Genomic DNA, 19,276 nt, shown 5'->3' with positions numbered 1-19,276 from the left:
ACTGCAGAGGTTGTTACAGCGGAGGTTGTTACAGCGGAGGTTGTTACAGCGGAGGTTGTTACTGCAGAGGTTGTTACTGCAGAGGTTGTTACAGCGGAGATTGTTACAGCAGAGGTTGTTACTGCAGAGGTTGTTACTGCAGAGGTTGTTACAGCGGAGATTGTTACAGCAGAGGTTGTTACTGCAGAGGTTGTTACTGCAGAGGTTGTTACAGCGGAGATTGTTACAGCAGAGGTTGTTACTGCAGAGGTTGTTACAGCAGAGGTTGTTACAGCAGAGGTTGTTACAGCGGAGGTTGTTACAGCGGAGATTGTTACAGCGGAGGTTGTTACTGCAGAGGTTGTTACTGCAGAGGTTGTTACAGCAGAGGTTGTTACAGCGGAGGTTGTTACAGCAGAGGTTGTTACTGCAGAGGTTGTTACTGCAGAGGTTGTTACTGCAGAGGTTGTTACTGCAGAGGTTGTTACAGCGGAGATTCTTACAGCAGAGGTTGTTACTGCAGAGGTTGTTACTGCAGAGGTTGTTACAGCAGAGGTTGTTACAGCAGAGGTTGTTACAGCGGAGATTGTTACAGCAGAGGTTGTTACAGCAGAGATTGTTACTGCAGAGGTTGTTACTGCAGAGGTTGTTACAGCGGAGGTTGTTACAGCAGAGGTTGTTACAGCGGAGATTGTTACAGCAGAGGTTGTTACAGCAGAGGTTGTTACTGCAGAGGTTGTTACAGCGGAGATTGTTACTGCAGAGGTTGTTACAGCAGAGATTTGTTACAGCAGAGGTTGTTACTGCAGAGGTTGTTACAGCGGAGGTTGTTACTGCAGAGGTTGTTACAGCGGAGGTTGTTACAGCGGAGGTTGTTACAGCAGAGGTTGTTACAGCAGAGGTTGTTACAGCGGAGATTGTTACTGCAGAGGTTGTTACAGCCGAGGTTGTTATAATGCACATTGTTACATCAGAAGTTGTTACAGCAAAGGTTATTACAAAGGAGGTTGTTACAGCGGAGGTTGTTACAGCGGAGGTTGTTACAGCGGAGGTTGTTACAGCGGAGGTTGTTACAGCAGAGGTTGTTGTGGAGACACGGGGCTCAGTGGGTGCTCTCGTCCGCTGGCCCGGCCGCCTCTAGAAAGATAGCGTGGCTCAGGGCTCATCCCAACTGAACGCCAGCCTCCTTAACCGTGGGCGTAACACTACTCAGACAACACAGGATGAGGGAATCACAATAATTAGACTTTATTGAATCCCCAAAATATTAATGGCACATAACACATAACCAGCAAAACACACAAATGTAACAGGCAACAGAGTCTAACCCTTCTGCTGGCTCACCAGGGATTTGGAATGTCCATGCTTCAGAGCTTCCAGGGCTACTTACTCCAATCCAGCATGACCCCGCTTTTGGCGGGCACCCACCGAGACTGGAATAACGCCAGATTTAGGAAGTTGGCTGAGGTCTGCAAAGTCTGTAGCCAAGTGACCAAATTGTCCCAACCTGGGTTTCTTCCTTAGGTAGTCCTGGTATGATGATATAATCCTGGCAGCCGGAGTCGAAATCCCTAGACTGTGGATATGGTCTCCAATCGGAACCGGAGTCTCGAGATTGAAGCCACAAGGTATCCTGATCCTCTAGCCAGCTCCTAAGAGCTTAGACTGGATCATGCACATCCATCAACAACAACAACCTGGTGACTTAAAGAAATCCCCTTTTATAGCCACAGCCTTCCTTTTGGATACACTGCGATCTCATCGGATTGGTTGGACAAGATTGCTTCTCCCATTGGAGGAATTTCAAGCTGCATGGATAATGTTCATTTAAATGACGTGGGTAGAAAGACTGAGGATATTTACATGGAGTCTGCAAGTCACCGACTAGACAATGTCTACTAAGGTAATTACATTAGCAATACACAACTACATTACAATGATTGCTGGAAGGGTCTGGAGAAACAATAGGTAAGCAAACATGAGTTAATACATCGAAGAACAATACGTCTGGCTGAATGTTAAGAAACTTTAACCCATGAGTGTCCATGTTGTCACAGTTGTTACAGAGGAGGTTGTTATAGAGGAGGTTGTTACAGAGGAGGTTGTCACAGAGGAGGTTGTTATAATGCACATTGTTACATCAGTATTTGTTACAGCGGAGGTTGTTACAGAGGGGGTTGCTACAGCAGAGTTTGTTACAGAGGAGGATGTTACAGAAGTTCTTACAGTAGGGGTTGTTACAGTGGAGTTTGTTACAGTAGAGGTTGTTATAGCAGAGGTTGGTATGGTGGAGTTTGTTACAGCACAATTTGTTACAGGAGAGGTTGTTACAGTAGAGTTTGTAATAAAGGAGGTTGTTACAGGAGAGTTTGTTACAGCAGAGGTTGTTACTGCAGAGGTTGTTACTGCAGAGGTTGTTACAGCAGAGGTTGTTACTGCAGAGGTTGTTACTGCAGAGGTTGTTACTGCAGAGGTTGTTACTGCAGAGGTTGTTACTGCAGAGGTTGTTACTGCAGAGGTTGTTACTGCAGAGGTTGTTACTGCAGAGGTTGTTACAGCGGAGGTTGTTACAGCGGAGGTTGTTACAGCAGAGGTTGTTACAGCGGAGGTTGTTACTGCGAAGGTTGTTACTGCAGAGGTTGTTACAGCAGAGGTTGTTACAGCGCACATTGTTACATCAGTATTTGTTACAGCGGAGGTTGTTACAGAGGAGGTTGTTACAGAAGTTCTTACAGTACGGTTGTTACAGTGGAGTTTGTTACAGCAGAGGTTGTTACAGTGGAGGTTGTTACTGCAGAGGTTGTTACAGCGGAGGTTGTTACAGCAGAGGTTGTTACTGCAGAGGTTGTTACAGCGGAGGTTGTTACAGCAGAGGTTGTTACAGCAGAGGTTGTTACTGCAGAGGTTGTTACAGCAGAGGTTGTTACAGCAGAGGTTGTTACTGCAGAGGTTGTTACTGCAGAGGTTGTTACTGCAGAGGTTGTTACAGCAGAGGTTGTTACAGCAGAGGTTGTTACTGCAGAGGTTGTTACAGCGGAGGTTGTTACAGCAGAGGTTGTTACTGCAGAGGTTGTTACAGCGGAGGTTGTTACAGCAGAGGTTGTTACTGCAGAGGTTGTTACTGCAGAGGTTGTTACTGCAGAGGTTGTTACAGCAGAGGTTGTTACAGCGGAGGTTGTTACAGCAGAGGTTGTTACAGCAGAGGTTGTTACAGTGGAGGTTGTTACAGCAGAGGTTGTTACAGCAGAGGTTGTTACAGCGGAGGTTGTTACAGCGGAAGTTGTTACAGCAGAGGTTGTTACTGCAAAGGTTGTTACTGCAGAGGTTGTTACTGCAGAGGTTGTTACAGCAGAGGTTGTTACAGCGGAGGTTGTTACAGCAGAGGTTGTTACAGCAGAGGTTGTTACAGTGGAGTTTGTTACAGTGGAGGTTGTTACAGCAGAGGTTGTTACAGCAGAGGTTGTTACAGCAGAGGTTGTTACAGCGGAGGTTGTTACAGCGGAAGTTGTTACAGCAGAGGTTGTTATAGCGGAGGTTGATATGGTGGAGTTTGTTACAGTAGAGGTTGTTATAGCAGAGGTTGTTACAGCAGAGGTTGTTATAGCAGAGGTTGTTACAGAGGGCAGACTCAGTGTGGTAATGCATGGTGGTCTTTGTGCAGTGGTGCAGTCTCAATAGGGCACTGCCTGGTGAATGTTGTACAGCAGAGACATTTCAGTATTTCGGAGCCTGATGAAGGTGGTTCAGTAGTATTTTCAGTAAGACAGTGACATAATGTAATCTCAGCATAGTATTGCCTACTTAGTTCATTGGCGTAGATTTCAGGAGGGCAGAGCATGGTTGTTGTAAGTGGGGTGATTTCTGTATATTAGGGCCTGGTGCTGGTAAGCACAGAGGGGTAGATGTATGAAGGCAATGCCTGGTGGATGTAGAATGTCACTCGGGCAGGACTTGGTGGTCTTGATGCATTTACTTTAGCATTTAGGGTTGGTGTTAATTTTATTTTACCTTCAAACTATAATGAGGATTTCAGAAAAAAATGCTCCACCGCTTTCCCGACAAACAGCGCCACCCTTGTCCCTGTGGCTGCCCCTGTTATTGCAGCTCAGCCCGTGTCCTGTGAAGAGCACACAGGTTTTTCTAATCTCGTATAACCCCTTTAAAGTTTATTTCCTACTTTCTGCATTATACAGAACTCAACCTGAAGAGAGAAACCCAAACTGCAGAAGCCGCCATCATTTAGGCAGTGCCTGACACTATCTACAGAGGTAATATCCCATAAAAATAAGCAGAATGAGAGCATGTTTTGCCAGGTACCTGCAGCGGGATGACTGGATGAGCAGAAATACTTTAGCAAACATTATCTTGTCAAAATACAGCCATTACGTCTCTCCACTGCGCACATGATAATGGCTGTGTAATTCAATTATAGCTGCTATTTGTATTGAGGGATTTATCTTCTGCAAATATCTGCATTGGTGCGAATCTGCGACCATAAATCTTCTGCGCCGAACGAGATTATTCTGCTGAACGTTTCACTTAGAAGCCGCACTCTTCAGTCATAATGTATACGGCGCGGCTCGGGGTAATCGAAGCGTCCTACAAATAAAGGGAACTGACAGAACGGCTACGAGACCCCCGCTCCGGGGAGGCTACAAGATGCAGGAGAAAAAGATTCCTGCACTTGGAAAAGTTTTAGAAGAGCCGCTATAGGGTCGTTTCAGCAGATGAATGGTGATACGGCGTCCCAGCACAATATTTGTAAGCGTGAGGTGTATACCGTCATATGGAGGATAGCGGCATTATTGAGGCACCGTAAGAAGGCGCTGAGCTGAGATACTTGGGTAGTTTACAGTCATAGACCAATGTGAATTGATGACCACAGATCCAACGACCTGGACTAAGAGAAAGATACTGTAGGATATATCTGGCCCGATATTGTGCCTGCCCGGTATGTATCACACACGGTGATGAAGATATGGCACCAATCAGACACTTGGCCAGCAGGTATCATGCAGAAAAATTGTGGGGTAGCCTGGAGACCTTGATGTGGCACCCAACGAGTGCTTGGCGAGGCAACGTGCATGAGCACTAGATAGTGTGTACAAGACTTGCTGGGTAGCTTAAAAGCGCTTGTGATGGGGCATCCAGCAGACGTGTGCACCCCCAGTAGGTATTGTGCACCATACTTTCCCAGTATTTCCCGGTAGCTGAGAGGTGTTGATGATAGGGCAACTGTTGGACGCTTGGCCAAGTGGTGTGCACAATAACTGCTCAATGGCTGAAGTAGGAAAGCATTGGTTGCTCAAGAGAATGCAGCATACAGGCCCAGCACGTATCATGCACAAAAACTGCTGGGTAGCCTGGAGACCCTGTTGCACCACCCATCCGGTGCTTGGCAAGGCGGCACGCATGCTCTTTCATTAGTGTGTACAATACTTGCTCGTTGCTCCATAGCTTGAGAGCCACTTGTGATGGGACATCCAACAGACATTTGGTCAAGGGGTGTGCCCCCCCATCAGGTATTATGCACCATACTTTCCCAATATATGAGAGGTGTTGAGGATAGGGCAACTGTTGGACACTTGGCCAGGTGGTGTGCACAATATCTGCTCAATGGCTGAAGGAGGAAAGCATTAGTTGTTCGAGAGAAGTCAGCATGCAGGCCCACCATGTATCATGTACAAAAACTGCTGGGTAGCCTGGAGACCCTGATGCGGCATCAATCCGTTGCTTGGCGAGGCAACGTGCATGCTCATTAGGTAGTGTGTACAATGCTTGCTGAGAAGTGCTTGTGATGGGGCATCCATTAGACGTTTGGCCAGGTGGTGTGCACCCCCAGAAGGTATCATGCACCATATTTTCCCTTTACCTGAGAGGTGTTGATGATAGGGCAACTGTTGGACACTTGGCCAGGTGGTGTCCACAATAACTGCTCGATGGCTGAAAAAGGAAAGCATTGGTTGCTCGAGAGAAGTCAGCATGTAGGCCAAGCACATATCATGCACAAAAACTGCCGAGTAGCCTGGAGACCCTGATGCGGCACCTATCCGTTGCTTGGCAAGGCGGCGTGCATGCTCTTTAGTTAGTGTGTACAATACTTGCTCGTTGCTCAGTAACTGAGAGGTGCTTGTGGTGTGGCATCCAGCAGACGTTTGGCCAGGTGGTCTGTTCCCCCCCAGCAGGTACTTGTGTCGCGGGCGGAGGAGGGGACGCTGCTCTCTCCCAGTGCTCGGGTCCGGCTGCCGCTGCTGCTGCGGCCTGCTGCTGCTCGGTGGCTCAAGCGATGGGCCGGATCCCGGGGACTCGAGCGGCGCTCCTCGCCCGTGAGTGAAAGGGGTTTGGTTGTTGGGATAGTTTATTGTCTGTGACGCCACCCACGGTTGTGGTGATTGTAGGGACACCACCGCTGCTCTGTATGGTAATCCCGGGAGCGGTGACAGGGAGCAGCTTTGTTGTTATTTCTCCCCTCCGTGGGTAGGGAATTGGTTGTCCCGGGGCCCAGTGATGGGGTTGGGATGGTGGACAGGCGGGTTATGGGGAATGTGGAGGTGCAGGGACGCAGGGGCAGCGCTGTGCCGCATGGCACGGAGGTACTCACTCAGCCCAAGGATGATGACACAGTTCTCGGTAAACAAACGGCTGGTTGGACGGGTCCCTCGGACGGCTACGGTGCTGATGTTCCCTGCAGTTAGCGGTGACGGTCACTTCCCTGCACCTAAGTACGGTTCTTTGGTAGCGATGGATTCCCACTGGTAACCCGCTCCCCAGCTTGGATATGAGCCGGAGGAGCCCCTCTCTTGCCCGCAGGCACTGGCCCTGGGAAACTGGTGCCTTGGCGGTGGCGGTGTCTCCCCTTCACGGTCGGACTGTTGCCTTCAATCGGGACTTTGCTGCTGGGAGACCCGGAGGTCCCCTTCACTGACGGATTTGGCAAATTATGGCGACTCCTAGCCTTGCCGGGATCCGAAAGGCCCCTGCCACTGGTGCTGGCTTCTCTTCGTATACCGCTCCGGTACCGCCGGGCCACCACCCGTCCACGGTCCTTTCGGCAACCTCCAAGTAGCCTCTCCTGCAGACGGTCACCGCCGTCTGCCAACCTTGCTGTCTCAGTCCGGGGCACACACCCGGACTAACTTCAGGCTTTTCAACTGTCACTTTCTCTGTCACTACTCTCACTGTCCTCCTCCTTCCTCTCACTTTGAACTCTCCACTTAATCTCTCAACTCCACTGCTCACTCAAGCTCTTCCCTCAGCTAACTGCCTGGTTTTCCCGCCTCCAGGGCTGTGAACTCCTCGGTGGGCGGAGCCAACCGCCTGGCTCACCCCCTGGTGTGGACATCAGCCCCTGGAGGAAGGCAACAAGGATTTGTGTTCTCACCTTGGTGTTCCTGCAGGGAATGTGGGGTGCGTGTGGTGTTGTGACCTGTGACCCCTGGCTTGCCCAGGGCGTCACACTCCCCCTTAGCAAAACGCAGACCGTCCTCGGGCTGCCCGTCCAACACCGGTTTTATTTTCCTCTTTTTTTTTTTTCTGAAAAGATAAAAAACGGTAACAGACATACAAGTAAAAGAACATCATCCCACATCGGGAGGCACATTGCTTAAACATTACGGTACAAACGGTTGCGGCTGCCGCTCTTTCCCACCCAAGTAACCTGGCCCTGATGCTGCCTCTAAGAAACAGGCAGCACCCCTTGACCCCAGTCCTGAACCAAGTTACCCGAGCGGGATCTGTCCTTCCCCTCCAGAGGGTAGCCACCGGTTCCTGTGGTGGCTGGGCCCCAGCCTGCTCTGCTGCGGGCCCTCCCTCCAATCTGCCTCTCCGGAGGCGGTAACGGTGCTGCAACAAACATATTTTTATTTACATGCCACTTAACGTCTGTGGTTGCCCTGCAAGTTCACGGGCTTGTCCATAGAAAGTTCTCTATGCAAAACATTGTGGATGGTCCCCACAGGGACAACGGTGCTGGCAACGGCCGGTTTTCCAAATCACGGTGAATCAGGTGACTGTTCGGTAATCATCACTTATCATCTTTTGCAAACTTTTAAGCTTTTAAACACACACAGACTTTGGTCCCAACGGGGACAACTGCAGCGGGCCTCCGCTGACCTTGAGGTGGCTACCACCGCAGGGGGTCGGCCCACTCACGGACCGAACGGTACATGGGGTTCTCCTTCCATTGGCAATTTAACCCCGAACCACTGACAGCCGTTAGGCATGGCGGCGGAGGCAGCATACTTGGGACCTCTTCCTCCATCAGCGGCATTCTCTCCGGACCCCCGGCCGCGGCGCTGATGTCCGTCTCCCACTCAATCAGGGCCGGTTCTGGGGTTTGGGTGGACTGATCACAACGCGGCACGGCCACAGCGGCCCCTTGCTCACGGGCCCCCACTATGGCAACCATTCTGCGCATCTCCGCCTTCCAGTCCATCAACTGCTGCAGGCTCTGCGCCCTCACCTTCAAGCAAAACCGACCCAATTCCCGCTCCAGCCACTCAGCGGTCCCGGCGGGGAGCTCACCCGGGCCGCAGTCTTCAAAGGCGACTCCTCCTCTTTTTCCCCAGAGCTTGGATGCCCCGGTAGCGGGTATTCCCGCGCTCCAATTCGAGGACGCCGCCATTCCTCCATCCGCGTCCCCCCTTAGCCTTTTTCCGGCCCCTCCTCTATCGGGGCGGGGTTTTGGCCTTCGCGCCTCTGCTACTCGAGAAGACGCTCGAGCGGGAACTCTTCGCGCCAAAGATGGCGACTTCTGAAATTTTCCGGCCGGACACCTCCGGCGGTAACAAGGCGCACCTCTACCAGACGGCAGAGCGGTAAGATCCTGTTCGTGACGCCAAGATGTCACGGGCGGAGGAGGGGACGCTGCGCTCTCCCACTGCTCGGGTCTGGCTGCCGCTGCTGCTGCGGCCTGCTGCTGCTCGGTGGCTCGAGCGATGGGCCGGATCCCGGGGACTCGAGCGGCGCTCCTCGCCCGTGAGTGAAAGGGGTTTGGTTGTTGGGATAGTTTATTGTCCGTGACGCCACCCACGGTTGTGGTGATTGTAGGGACACCACCGCTGCTCTGTATGGGAATCCCGGGAGCGGTGACAGGGAGCAGCAAAGTTGTTAGTTCTCCCCTCCGTGGGTAGGGGGTTGGTTGTCCCGGGGCCCAGCGATGGGGTTGGGATGGTGGACAGGCAGGTTATGGGGCCTGTGGAGGTGCAGGGACGCAGGGGCAGCGCTGTGCCGCACGGCACGGAGGTACTCACTCAGCCCAAGGATGATGACACAGTTCTCGGTAAACAAACGGCTGGTTGGACGGGTCCCTCGGACGGCTACGGTGTTGATGTTCCCTGCAGTTAGCGGTGACGGTCACTTCCCTGCACCTAAGTACGGTTCTTTGGTAGCGATGGATTCCCACCGGTAACCCGCTCCCCAGCTTGGATATGGGCCGGAGGAGCCCCTCTCTTGCCCGCAGGTGCTGGCCCTGGGAAACTGGTGCCTTGGCGGTGGCGGTGTCTCCCCTTCCCGGTCGGACTGTTGCCTTCAATCGGGACTTTGCTGCTGGGAGACCCGGAGGTCCCCTTCACTGACGGATTTGGCAAATTATGGCGACTCCTAGCCTTGCCGGGATCCGAAAGGCCCCTGCCACTGGTGCTGGCTTCTCTTCGTATACCGCTCCGGTACTGCCGGGCCACCACCCGTCCACGGTCCTTTCGGCAACCTCCAAGTAGCCTCTCCTGCAGACGGTCACCGCCGTCTGCCAACCTTGCTGTCTCAGTCCGGGGCACACACCCGGAGCAACTTCAGGCTTTTCAACTGTCACTTTCTCTGTCACTACTCTCACTGTCCTCCTTCTCCTTCCTCTCACTTTGAACTCTCCACTTAATCTCAACTTCACTCCTCACTCAAGCTCTTCCCTGAGCTAACTGCCTGGTTTTCCCGCCTCCAGGGCTGTGAACTCCTCGGTGGGTGGAGCCAACCACCTGGCTCCACCCCCTGGTGTGGACATCAGCCCCTGGAGGAAGGCAACAAGGATTTGTGTTCTGACCTTGGTGTTCCTGCAGGGAATGTGGGGTGCGTGTGGTGTTGTGACCTGTGACCCCTGGCTTGCCCAGGGCGTCACACTTGCACTATACTTTTCTAGTAGATGAAAGGTGTTGATGATGGGGCAACTGTTGGATGCTTGGCCAGGTGGTGTGCACAATAACTGCTCAATGGCTGAAGGAGGAAAGCATTGGTTGCTCGGGAAAAGGCAGCGTGCAGGCCCAACACATATCATGCACAATACCTGCCTGCCAGCAAAGACGTGCAGGAGATGAGCTACTTGTTGGATGGCTGGCCAGATATCGTGCTCCTACCCTACTAATCAGGGATGATACCTACTCATGACACACAATACCTGGCCAAGTGTCCGCAGCTGACGCTCTCGGCTCTGAATACCGGAAGGAGAGGTGTTGGACATCCCCTTTCCTGAAATTCCTCCCTCCAAAGATGAAATCTCTCTGTGGTCCTGACTCCTTCATTTGCAGGGTGCAGATTCTTCTTTTTACGATTTCTTCGGAGCAGCTCTTTACAATTTACCTTTATCAGTCATGTCCGCTCTCACAACGCTGCTTTCTGCCTCTTGGTCATCTGTATCCTCCTCCATTTTCCTACTTTCGTTCTGCCTTGCAGTCCCCAAAGGAGAACCCTCCAATAATTATCAAGAGTCCCAAATTTGGCCGGAGTGTCATGTTTTTTGGAAACAATCCCGACAATGTCCTGAGCCGAAAATGTTCACGTCCGGTTTTGGTTGTTCCTGGGGAGGTACTGGAGGGAAAGACCTGATGGTCCCAATTTGTCACCCAGTGATGTTGATAAGGATGCGGTCCTATCTATATTCAGATACATTCCTTAAAGGGAATTTTTGCAGTTCAAAACGCAAATGGCAAAAACAATTGACATGTGAATTGTTTTTGCCATTTGGGTTTTGCACTGCAAAGCAGAGTTTTTGCCCAAATTTCTGCCACAAAAAGGCTGCAGTTTGAACTGCATAGTGCAGACAAGAAACCAAAATTCCCATAGACTTTGCTTGAAAAGCAGAACACAACCATTTTGGCGTTAAACGCTGCAGTTGAAAAAGCAGCAAAAAAGCAGGTAAAAAGCAAAGTGCGGTTGCACCCTTAGAGGACATTTTACGCCTTGTGCACAGTACATTTTTTTATACAGATTTGGTGCAGTTTTTGATGCACATTTGGTGCAGTTTTGGTGCACTTTTTTTATACAGATTTGGTGCAGTTTTCGTGCAGTTTTTGATGCAGATTTGATGCAGTTTTGGTGTAGTTTGTAACTTAAATGCCTATACATGTACCAGCAAAGTCAATGAGAATTCTGAAGTTTGTGCACATGTTGCTTATTTTTTCCTTGCAGTTTTGGTGCAGAAAATAATCTGCAGCATGTCAATTGTTAGTGCATTTTTTTTCTTGCATTTTTTAGCCCTTCCAGGCATTGACTTCACAAAAATGCAATAAACGTAAAGATTTCATGCAGAAACTTTCTGCACCAAATTTGCAATGTGCGCACAAAGTCTTAGAAAGTTTTTACTTAGTTTTGGTTTCAAATTCCCCAGAAACTGAAATTTTTGTGGCCTTTTTAGATTTAGTGAAAGATTTAAAGAGTTTTCACATTGTTTTCGTTTCAAATCATCTGGAAAATAACTCAGTGTGAACATAATCTTTAAAGGGAACCTGTCAGCAGAAATGTCCCCTAAAACCTCACAGATTCCCCCTCTGCAGCTCCTGGGCTGCATTCTATAAAGGTCCCTGTTATGATTGTGCCCACTTTCTGACCGAAAAAAAGTGTTTATAAAGTTGTACCTTTTTGGCTTCTGATTCTGTAAATCCGTCACGGGGGCGGGCAGCCTGATGGCCGTTATTCTGCCCCCTGGTCCTGTATGCCGCCCCCATCGCTGATTTCAATACTTCTGGATGCCGCCCACTGCTCCAGCCATCCCCGCGCATGCCCAGTGCCCATCTCTCGGGGATGAGCACTGTGCCCAGCGTCACGTGCACGCAGGGTTAAGATTATGGGCGGTGCTGTGATGTTTATTCCTAAGCAACCGCCCATAATCACGGGACCGCGCTTTCGGTGTAGTCACTGCTCCGCGCTCTTCCCATCTATTTCCTGCCTCGGGGCAAGATGGGAAGGAGGCGAAGTGAGGTCAGCAGCAGCGCGCTTGCGCAGAAAGAAGCAGGCCGAGGGGGAAAGCGCGGTCCCGCGATTATGGGCGGTTGCTTAGGAATAAACATCACAGCACCGCCCATAATCTTAACCCTGCGTGCACGTCACCAGCGGTGACGCTGGGCACAGTGCTCATCCACGAGAGATGGGCACTGGGCATGCGCGGGGATGGCTGGAGCAGTGGGCGGCGTCCAGAAGTATTGAAATCAGCGATGGGGGCGGCATACAGGACCAGGGGGCAGAATAACGGCCATCAGGCAGCCCGCCCCCGTGACGGATTTACAGAATCAGAAGCCAAAAAGGTACAACTTTATAAACACTTTTTTTCGGTCAGAAAGTGGGCACAATCATAACAGGGACCTTTATAGAATGCAGCCCAGGAGCTGCAGAGGGGGAATCTGTTAGGTTTTAGGGGACATTTCTGCTGACAGGTTCCCTTTAATGGATTTATAAAAAAAAATAAAATAAAACATTCTAGAAAATACAAGTAAAAAACAAATGCTGCAAAAATTGCTGGAAAAACAAAAAAAAATGCAGGTGAAAAAAACACATAAAAAAGTGCTCAGGAAATACAAAAAAAAAGCTTCAAAACAATGTTCCAGGCTGGAAAAACATTAAGAAAAAAATAAAAGCAGGTGAAAAAAAATAAAAAAAAATTCAGGAAATGCCAAAAAAAGTTTCAAAAACATGGACCAGGCTTAAAATCTCCATAGGAGTGAATGAAGAGTTTTGGATTAACAGAGATTTTTGACCACCAGATGCAGTGTGAACAGACCTTTAATTCCTGGCGTCTTCTGGGTGGTTTTTTTTACCCTCTCATTGACTTGTATTGTTAGTATTGAGCGTGTTCCTGGAGACAGCCTCTTTTGAAACCTGAAGGGTTTAAAATGTGCTCAAAAGCCTGAACATGTGAACAGCGAGTTATTTTTCCGTGGAAAGTAATGCGCCCATTCTTTTTATAATCTCTTCAGTGCTTTATCTGTCAATTTACATTTTAAAAACAGCAGTAAAAGATGCAGTGTGAACAGACCCGACTAAACTTACAGCTTCGGCTCTGCTACCTCACCGCTCACTACATCGCTCGTCTGCTGCGTCCGATATCTGTGAAATCCAATATAATGATCCCCGATCGATTACACGGATGAAACGTCTCCTGACCGCAGAGGATTCGTAACATTCCGTCACATTAATATTCTCACACCGTTCAATTAAATTGATACAATGACGTTTTTTTCCCGTTTACATTTCTTTCTTGGAGAGAATCCGCCTTCCGCGTCCCCATATTTCCATAATTACAATCTCGCGATTGAGCGCGGGGGGCGACACCTTTGTTCCCCTTCTAAAACTTTTGCGATATTAGAGGATCGCTAATAACAATAAATGTAACGTTTGTATTGTTTCCTGAACACAATGCGCGGTATACATGGATAATAATAAGCACATTTCCATCCCGCGGCACAATGCTCGCACTGACTGGCGACGTACATTAATTAGGGGCTGCCCACGCCGCTCGTCATCGGGGGCCTCGTGTTCTAGTAAACACTGATATGAATAGTCTGCGTTTCTGGCTTTTATATTGGATTAATAATCTAAATTCCTTTCCAAACACTAAATGGATCCCCCATAGTCACATAATGAGACGCAACCCGGCACATCCAAAGCTCAGGACTATAAAACCATATGTTATGCAGGAGGAGTCCGGGGAAATGTACCCCAAATTTATTACACTGCGTTATACTGGATAATTGTCTGTGGAGCCCAGTGCAATTATTACATGATGAGTTGGGTTATTATAACGTTACAGGAATTGTCCACCCTAGGACAGCAATTTTTTTCCAAATTATATAATTAGATACAATTTTCATTGCAAGAGGAGCTCTGGTTTTATTAATCTAAGCTCCTAATCTGCTGTATAAACGTAAATGATGAAATTCATGTAGTCACCACTAGAGGGAGCTAACTGCAGACAGATTTATTATGGAACTCAATGTATAGGTTGTATGCAGAAAGCTCCTGAGCTCCATCTAGTGGTGGCTGCAGGAAGACAGAATGTTATCCTTTACCTGTGAGACTTTGCAGAAAATTTGGAGCTACACTTTGTATCACAAAAAAAATAAAATGTTGAAAATGGTAAGATTCACTTTAGGAGGTTTTTTACAAACACATCTGACTGTCATGGCAGCGTCAGGATCTGTGAAGACTACAAATTATGGCACTGCTAACGTCTCTGATATTTGTGATCAGTGCAGGTAGACTTGGACATCGATTCTCAGACCTCTAGCTCATAGGCTGGCTAGTAAGAGTTAATCTTTGCTGCTCTGCTTATTAGTCTCCTTTGATCACATGTTGTGGGGGAGCCAGTCACATTCGCTCTCCTTCTATATATGCTGGCTGGACACTTCTAATAATGCCAGCTATAGCTTCTCTATACTGGTCTGGGGAGGTGTTGTGATTCAGACTTACTGGTGGTTGTTGTACATTATTGCTGTGAGTGGTTGCAGTGTTAACTCTTGTTGTTTTGTTGCTGCCTTACTCCTCTTGCTTTTCTCCTTAGTTTCTTACTGTGTGTTCCTGTAAGTTTACAGTGTGTCTGACTTTTGTTTTTTTCCTGCCTGTCTTTATTTGTGTTGCCATCACACTCCTGCCCTTTCCTTCCCTTGTGGTGGGGGGGGGGGCTTAGCTCTATTCTAGTCAGGACAATAGTAAGGCATGAGACTCCGGCATCTCCACCATCAGGGGTAATCAGGAGGTTAGGGATAGCCTATGGTCCCCCAGCATGAGGGACAGTATAGGAGCCTCTGTCCCTCGCCATCCTGCAGTCATATCATCATTCTGATTCACATCTATGGGTTAATCCCCCAGTTCCTGGACTCTGCAACTCTACCGTAGGCCTTAATTAATACATGACATTTATAGCCTTGCTGTCCTCATTTGTGGCCTCTGTCCTCTTTAAGTAGCCAGAGCTAGTGCATAAAGTACGGTATATCACAAATATTTAAGCAGTTCTCTCTCTCTCTCTCTCTCTCGATCCGGCTACCCATTGATTTACATGGCCGCGGATATCGTATCCGGACTTCGGTGGCATCCGGATCCGCCGGACCCGGATTTTGCCCGATCTGCTCAACTCTAAATAAGAGCTATCTAGATAGTGCCCTGCTTGGACCTTCCTCCCCAGTGACATCATCAGAGAACTACATGACTCTGCGGCCTCTGCTTTGGCCCTGACTCTATCTATTCCTTGTTGCTGGCCCGAGAGGGACACAAAAGGGACTACCATGGCCACTCCGGAAGGGGGAAAGAGACCAGGGCACAGGCTGTAATAATCACACAGAGAATAGAGACCGGGAAACAAAACAAAAGCAAAGGATCCATTCTATATATCGGGATCGGAAATCTTACCAATAAAATCGATTTGGAGCCACGGATTCACTTAGAAGCAGCCAACGTCTTCCAAACTCTGAGGAGCTGTAAAGCTGGGGGAGAAGGAGACAAAATGGGACATAATTAGCCCCTGGTGTAAGTGGCCTCCCGGTGGAGAAGAAGTTCAGTCCGGTGCTCCTGGACTGGACGATCCGCTTTTGTATGAAAGGATCCCAGTGGTCAGTGATCACCGGTGATCGCTGGGTGGAGCTGTCTACAAGTGTTTAATTCCCCAACAGCGCCACCACAGGGGAACTGAAGTATTACATGTATTATACCTTCAGTCACATCCTCACAACTTGTCCTCACATGTATGGACTGAAGACTGCACACAAGGATCTGTGCACCCCTCCTCTGAAATGCTCTGTGCTGCTGTGTGCCCTTCGATCAGTCTGGCTCACTCCTATCCTGAGTTATTTCATGGGGGGCCTCGTTCCAAACACTATTTATCCGTGACCACCCAAAACAGCGACTGATAGCTTTCCTGAAATACTGTGTGCTTCGGCAAACGTTGACCCTTCCGATTTATAACTCTCAATCTGTGATCATTACTTTGAGTCTTGGACTTCATTACCTTAAGGTCTTGGCTATAGGCCAGGATCCAGTCCTCCTGCTTGGGGTGAAACAGCAGGCTCTGGATGTAGAAGTTGAGTCTGTATTTCTGGTAGGTGGCTCCTTCATCCGAGCTGATCATGAGGCTGCTTTCAATCTCTGGGTCCGTCAGGAGCATTATCTGTCGGAGGGAGGAAGGAGAGGATGGTGAGTGCAACTTTGTAGCTATTTTACACATTGCAGTTTAATTTGTCTCCTTTTCAACAGACTACGATAAACCCTGTGTAGTCAGACACTGCAGTCATAAGTCCTAGAATCTATTCCCTGCTACTTGGAGACTCCTGCTGAAACCGGCAGTGCGGTGAAACGCGCGTCGAGGTGGGGGTGGCATATTCTGCAGTGCTGCACAGGACGTATTCAATTTACTAATGGCCACAGGTATTTAGATGGTTACATTTATGGAATACTAACACCTATGAGGCAGATGTAACATATGGGGGTAGTAGACTCTATATATAAAGTACCCTGCAAGTGTTTTATGTACATTTCTCATGCAATTATATGTAAAGGTCAGGTATCAACTACTTAATCATCTGTTAAAAGATATCTGACATATTTATTTTGCTATATGTGATTATCACTGGCCAGCTCTACTACATATTTAATCTGTTATAGCATCTGTAAGTAGTGTGCCACCCTTTGTGGTGCGGCTCTACATTCCTCCCAATATCCCAATATATGTTATCCTATGTATAATGAAATTTTGTTTTCATTGGCACTTTGTATAAATACATTTCTACTTTGAATATCATAATCTGTGATTCCTGAATTGTTATAGGTTGTAACAGTTTATGATTGGAATCTATTCATGAATTTGACAGGTCACCTATAGGTAATACTTGGAGACACGAGTCTGCATAGGAGCTGTATACTCAATACATAGGGACATTTTCTATAGTTTTCCATGCTTAATTTGTTTGTAAACAAGTGTTATTTCTTTACTTTTTTGTTAGCCAGAATCCTCAATACAAACCGCCGATACATTGTATCTATTCCTCCTGCAAAGACCGAACAACCCAACAACTAATTCATAGCGACTGTTCCTAACATTAAAATTCTAATCAGCGACAAGTAGGAATTACGGATAATCTGTGGCTGCATTATTTATGGCATTGTGCTCCACCGTTTGCCTTTTGATGGAAATATTAATAAAAGAGAATTAGCCTTTACATCCAATGCAAATCGTGCATATTAATGAAACATTCCGCATTTCTGTTTAGTCGGGGTTTGCACTATTTCACTTGGCAACAATGTGCGCCGTCACTTTTTTTCTGCTCACCATCATATTAACGATTGGATCGGTTCATTGCTGCTAACGAGAATGTAACCTGTCCCAAGACGCTTGCTCAGAAAGTGAAGCCTGGAGGGGAAGTGCAGCACGAGAGGAGAAGTCAATAGCGGATATGTTAATAGCTGCGCGAAGTGGCGGTATAGGACAAATCAGACAAGTAATTATCTTATACTGTTCTTGGCAAAAAGCAGGCTTAAAGAACTGTCACGCGAGTGACAACAGAAGGTATGGCGCTCAACACGACAATGAGATAAACATAACAAAGGGTACACGATAACAATGGTTTGCTCTAGCGATAGTGAAGGGGAAGATGAGACACCTCCTTCACTCACCTGCAGCTGTACCCTGCACTCCTAGCCAGTCCCTATACAGGTTCTGCACCTGTCACCGAGCAGGATACCTATGACTCTGGCAGACCCTGCAATAGCCCTGGCTAGTGAGCTAGCAGGTGAGGAATGCTAGTCCCACTGCTCCACTAACAGTGCCAGCATAGCCACTGAGGTTGTTACATGAGTGACAACAGAAGGTATGGTGCACGATGCGACACACAACGAGATAAACGCAACAAAGGGTACACTATAAAACAGAGGGCTTTAGCACTGGTGAGGGGGAAGATAGGACACCTCCTTCACTCACCTGCAGCTGTACCCTGCACTCCTAGCCAGTCCCTATACAGGTTCTGCACCTGTCACCGAGCAGGACACCTAAGACTCTGGCAGACCCTGCAATAACCCTGGCTAGTGAGCTAGCAGGTAAGGAATGCTAGCCCCACTGCTGCACTAACAGTGCCAGCATAGCCACTGAGGTTGTCACATGAGTAACAACAGAAGGTATGGTGCACGATGCGACACACAACGAGATAAACGCAACAAAGGGTACACTATAAAACAGAGGGCTTTAGCACTGGTGAGGGGGAAGATAGGACACCTCCTTCACTCACCTGCAGCTGTACCCTGCACTCCTAGTCAGTCCCTATACAGGTTCTGCACCTGTCACCAAACAGGATACCTATGACTCTGGCAGACCGTGCAATAACCCTGGCTAGTGAGCTAGCAGGTGAGGAATGCTAGTCCCACTGCTCCACTAACAGTGCCAGCATAGCCACTGAGATTGTCATGTGAGTGACAACAGAAGTTATGGTGCATGATGCGACACACAACGAGATAAACGCAACAAAGGGTACACTATAAAAACAGAGGGCTTTAGCACTGGTGAAGGGGAATATAGGACACCTCCTTCATTCACCTGCAGCTGCACCCTGCACTCCTAGCTAGTCCCTATACAGGTTCTGCACCTGTCGCCGAGCAGAATACCTGAGGCCCTGGCAGACCCTGTAATAGCCCTGGCTAGTGAGCTGGCAAGTGAGGAATGCTAGTCCCACCACTGCACTAATACACACCAGGGGAAGGAAAAACAGACAGGAAAACAACAACAGACTGCTGCCGTCAGCACCAGCACTGCAGCCTACACAGCAACTTGCAGAGAGGGCTGCACCAGCTCCTTCCACCAATTGGCCAGGCATCCAAATGAATGAGAATAAGTGGCACCCTCTACAGGAAGCAGAGGGTATATATAGGGACTAGGAGTGGTCCAAACCGGAAACACCTGAGAAGGTAATGGGAATGCTTGCTGGCAAGGAATACTGACGTTAACCCTCTACTCCCCAAAGAAAAGGGAATATATGTAATCTGTAGTTTCACAAGGCACAGAGACTACGCCCAGAGGCTGTCACTAGTGCAATAAAGTTATACCTGTTTCTGGGAAAGATGG

The 19,276-nt window shown here is 48.6% G+C and overlaps 1 protein-coding gene across 1 annotated transcript in view; it reads right to left on the bottom strand.

The window, feature by feature from the left end:
* The window catches only part of SORCS1 (sortilin related VPS10 domain containing receptor 1), an 807,859-nt gene that overhangs the window by 304,794 nt on the left and 483,789 nt on the right, over positions 1 to 19,276 (bottom strand). The window contains 2 exon segments of the mRNA XM_075348232.1: positions 15,583 to 15,656; positions 16,178 to 16,336. Coding sequence (XP_075204347.1) covers positions 15,583 to 15,656; positions 16,178 to 16,336 — 233 coding nt within the window.

The sequence above is a fragment of the Anomaloglossus baeobatrachus genome, chromosome 5, assembly GCF_048569485.1.
Source record: "Anomaloglossus baeobatrachus isolate aAnoBae1 chromosome 5, aAnoBae1.hap1, whole genome shotgun sequence".
In the NCBI taxonomy this organism is placed as follows: Eukaryota; Metazoa; Chordata; class Amphibia; order Anura; family Aromobatidae; genus Anomaloglossus; species Anomaloglossus baeobatrachus.
This window is presented reverse-complemented; position numbering and strand designations above follow the sequence as displayed.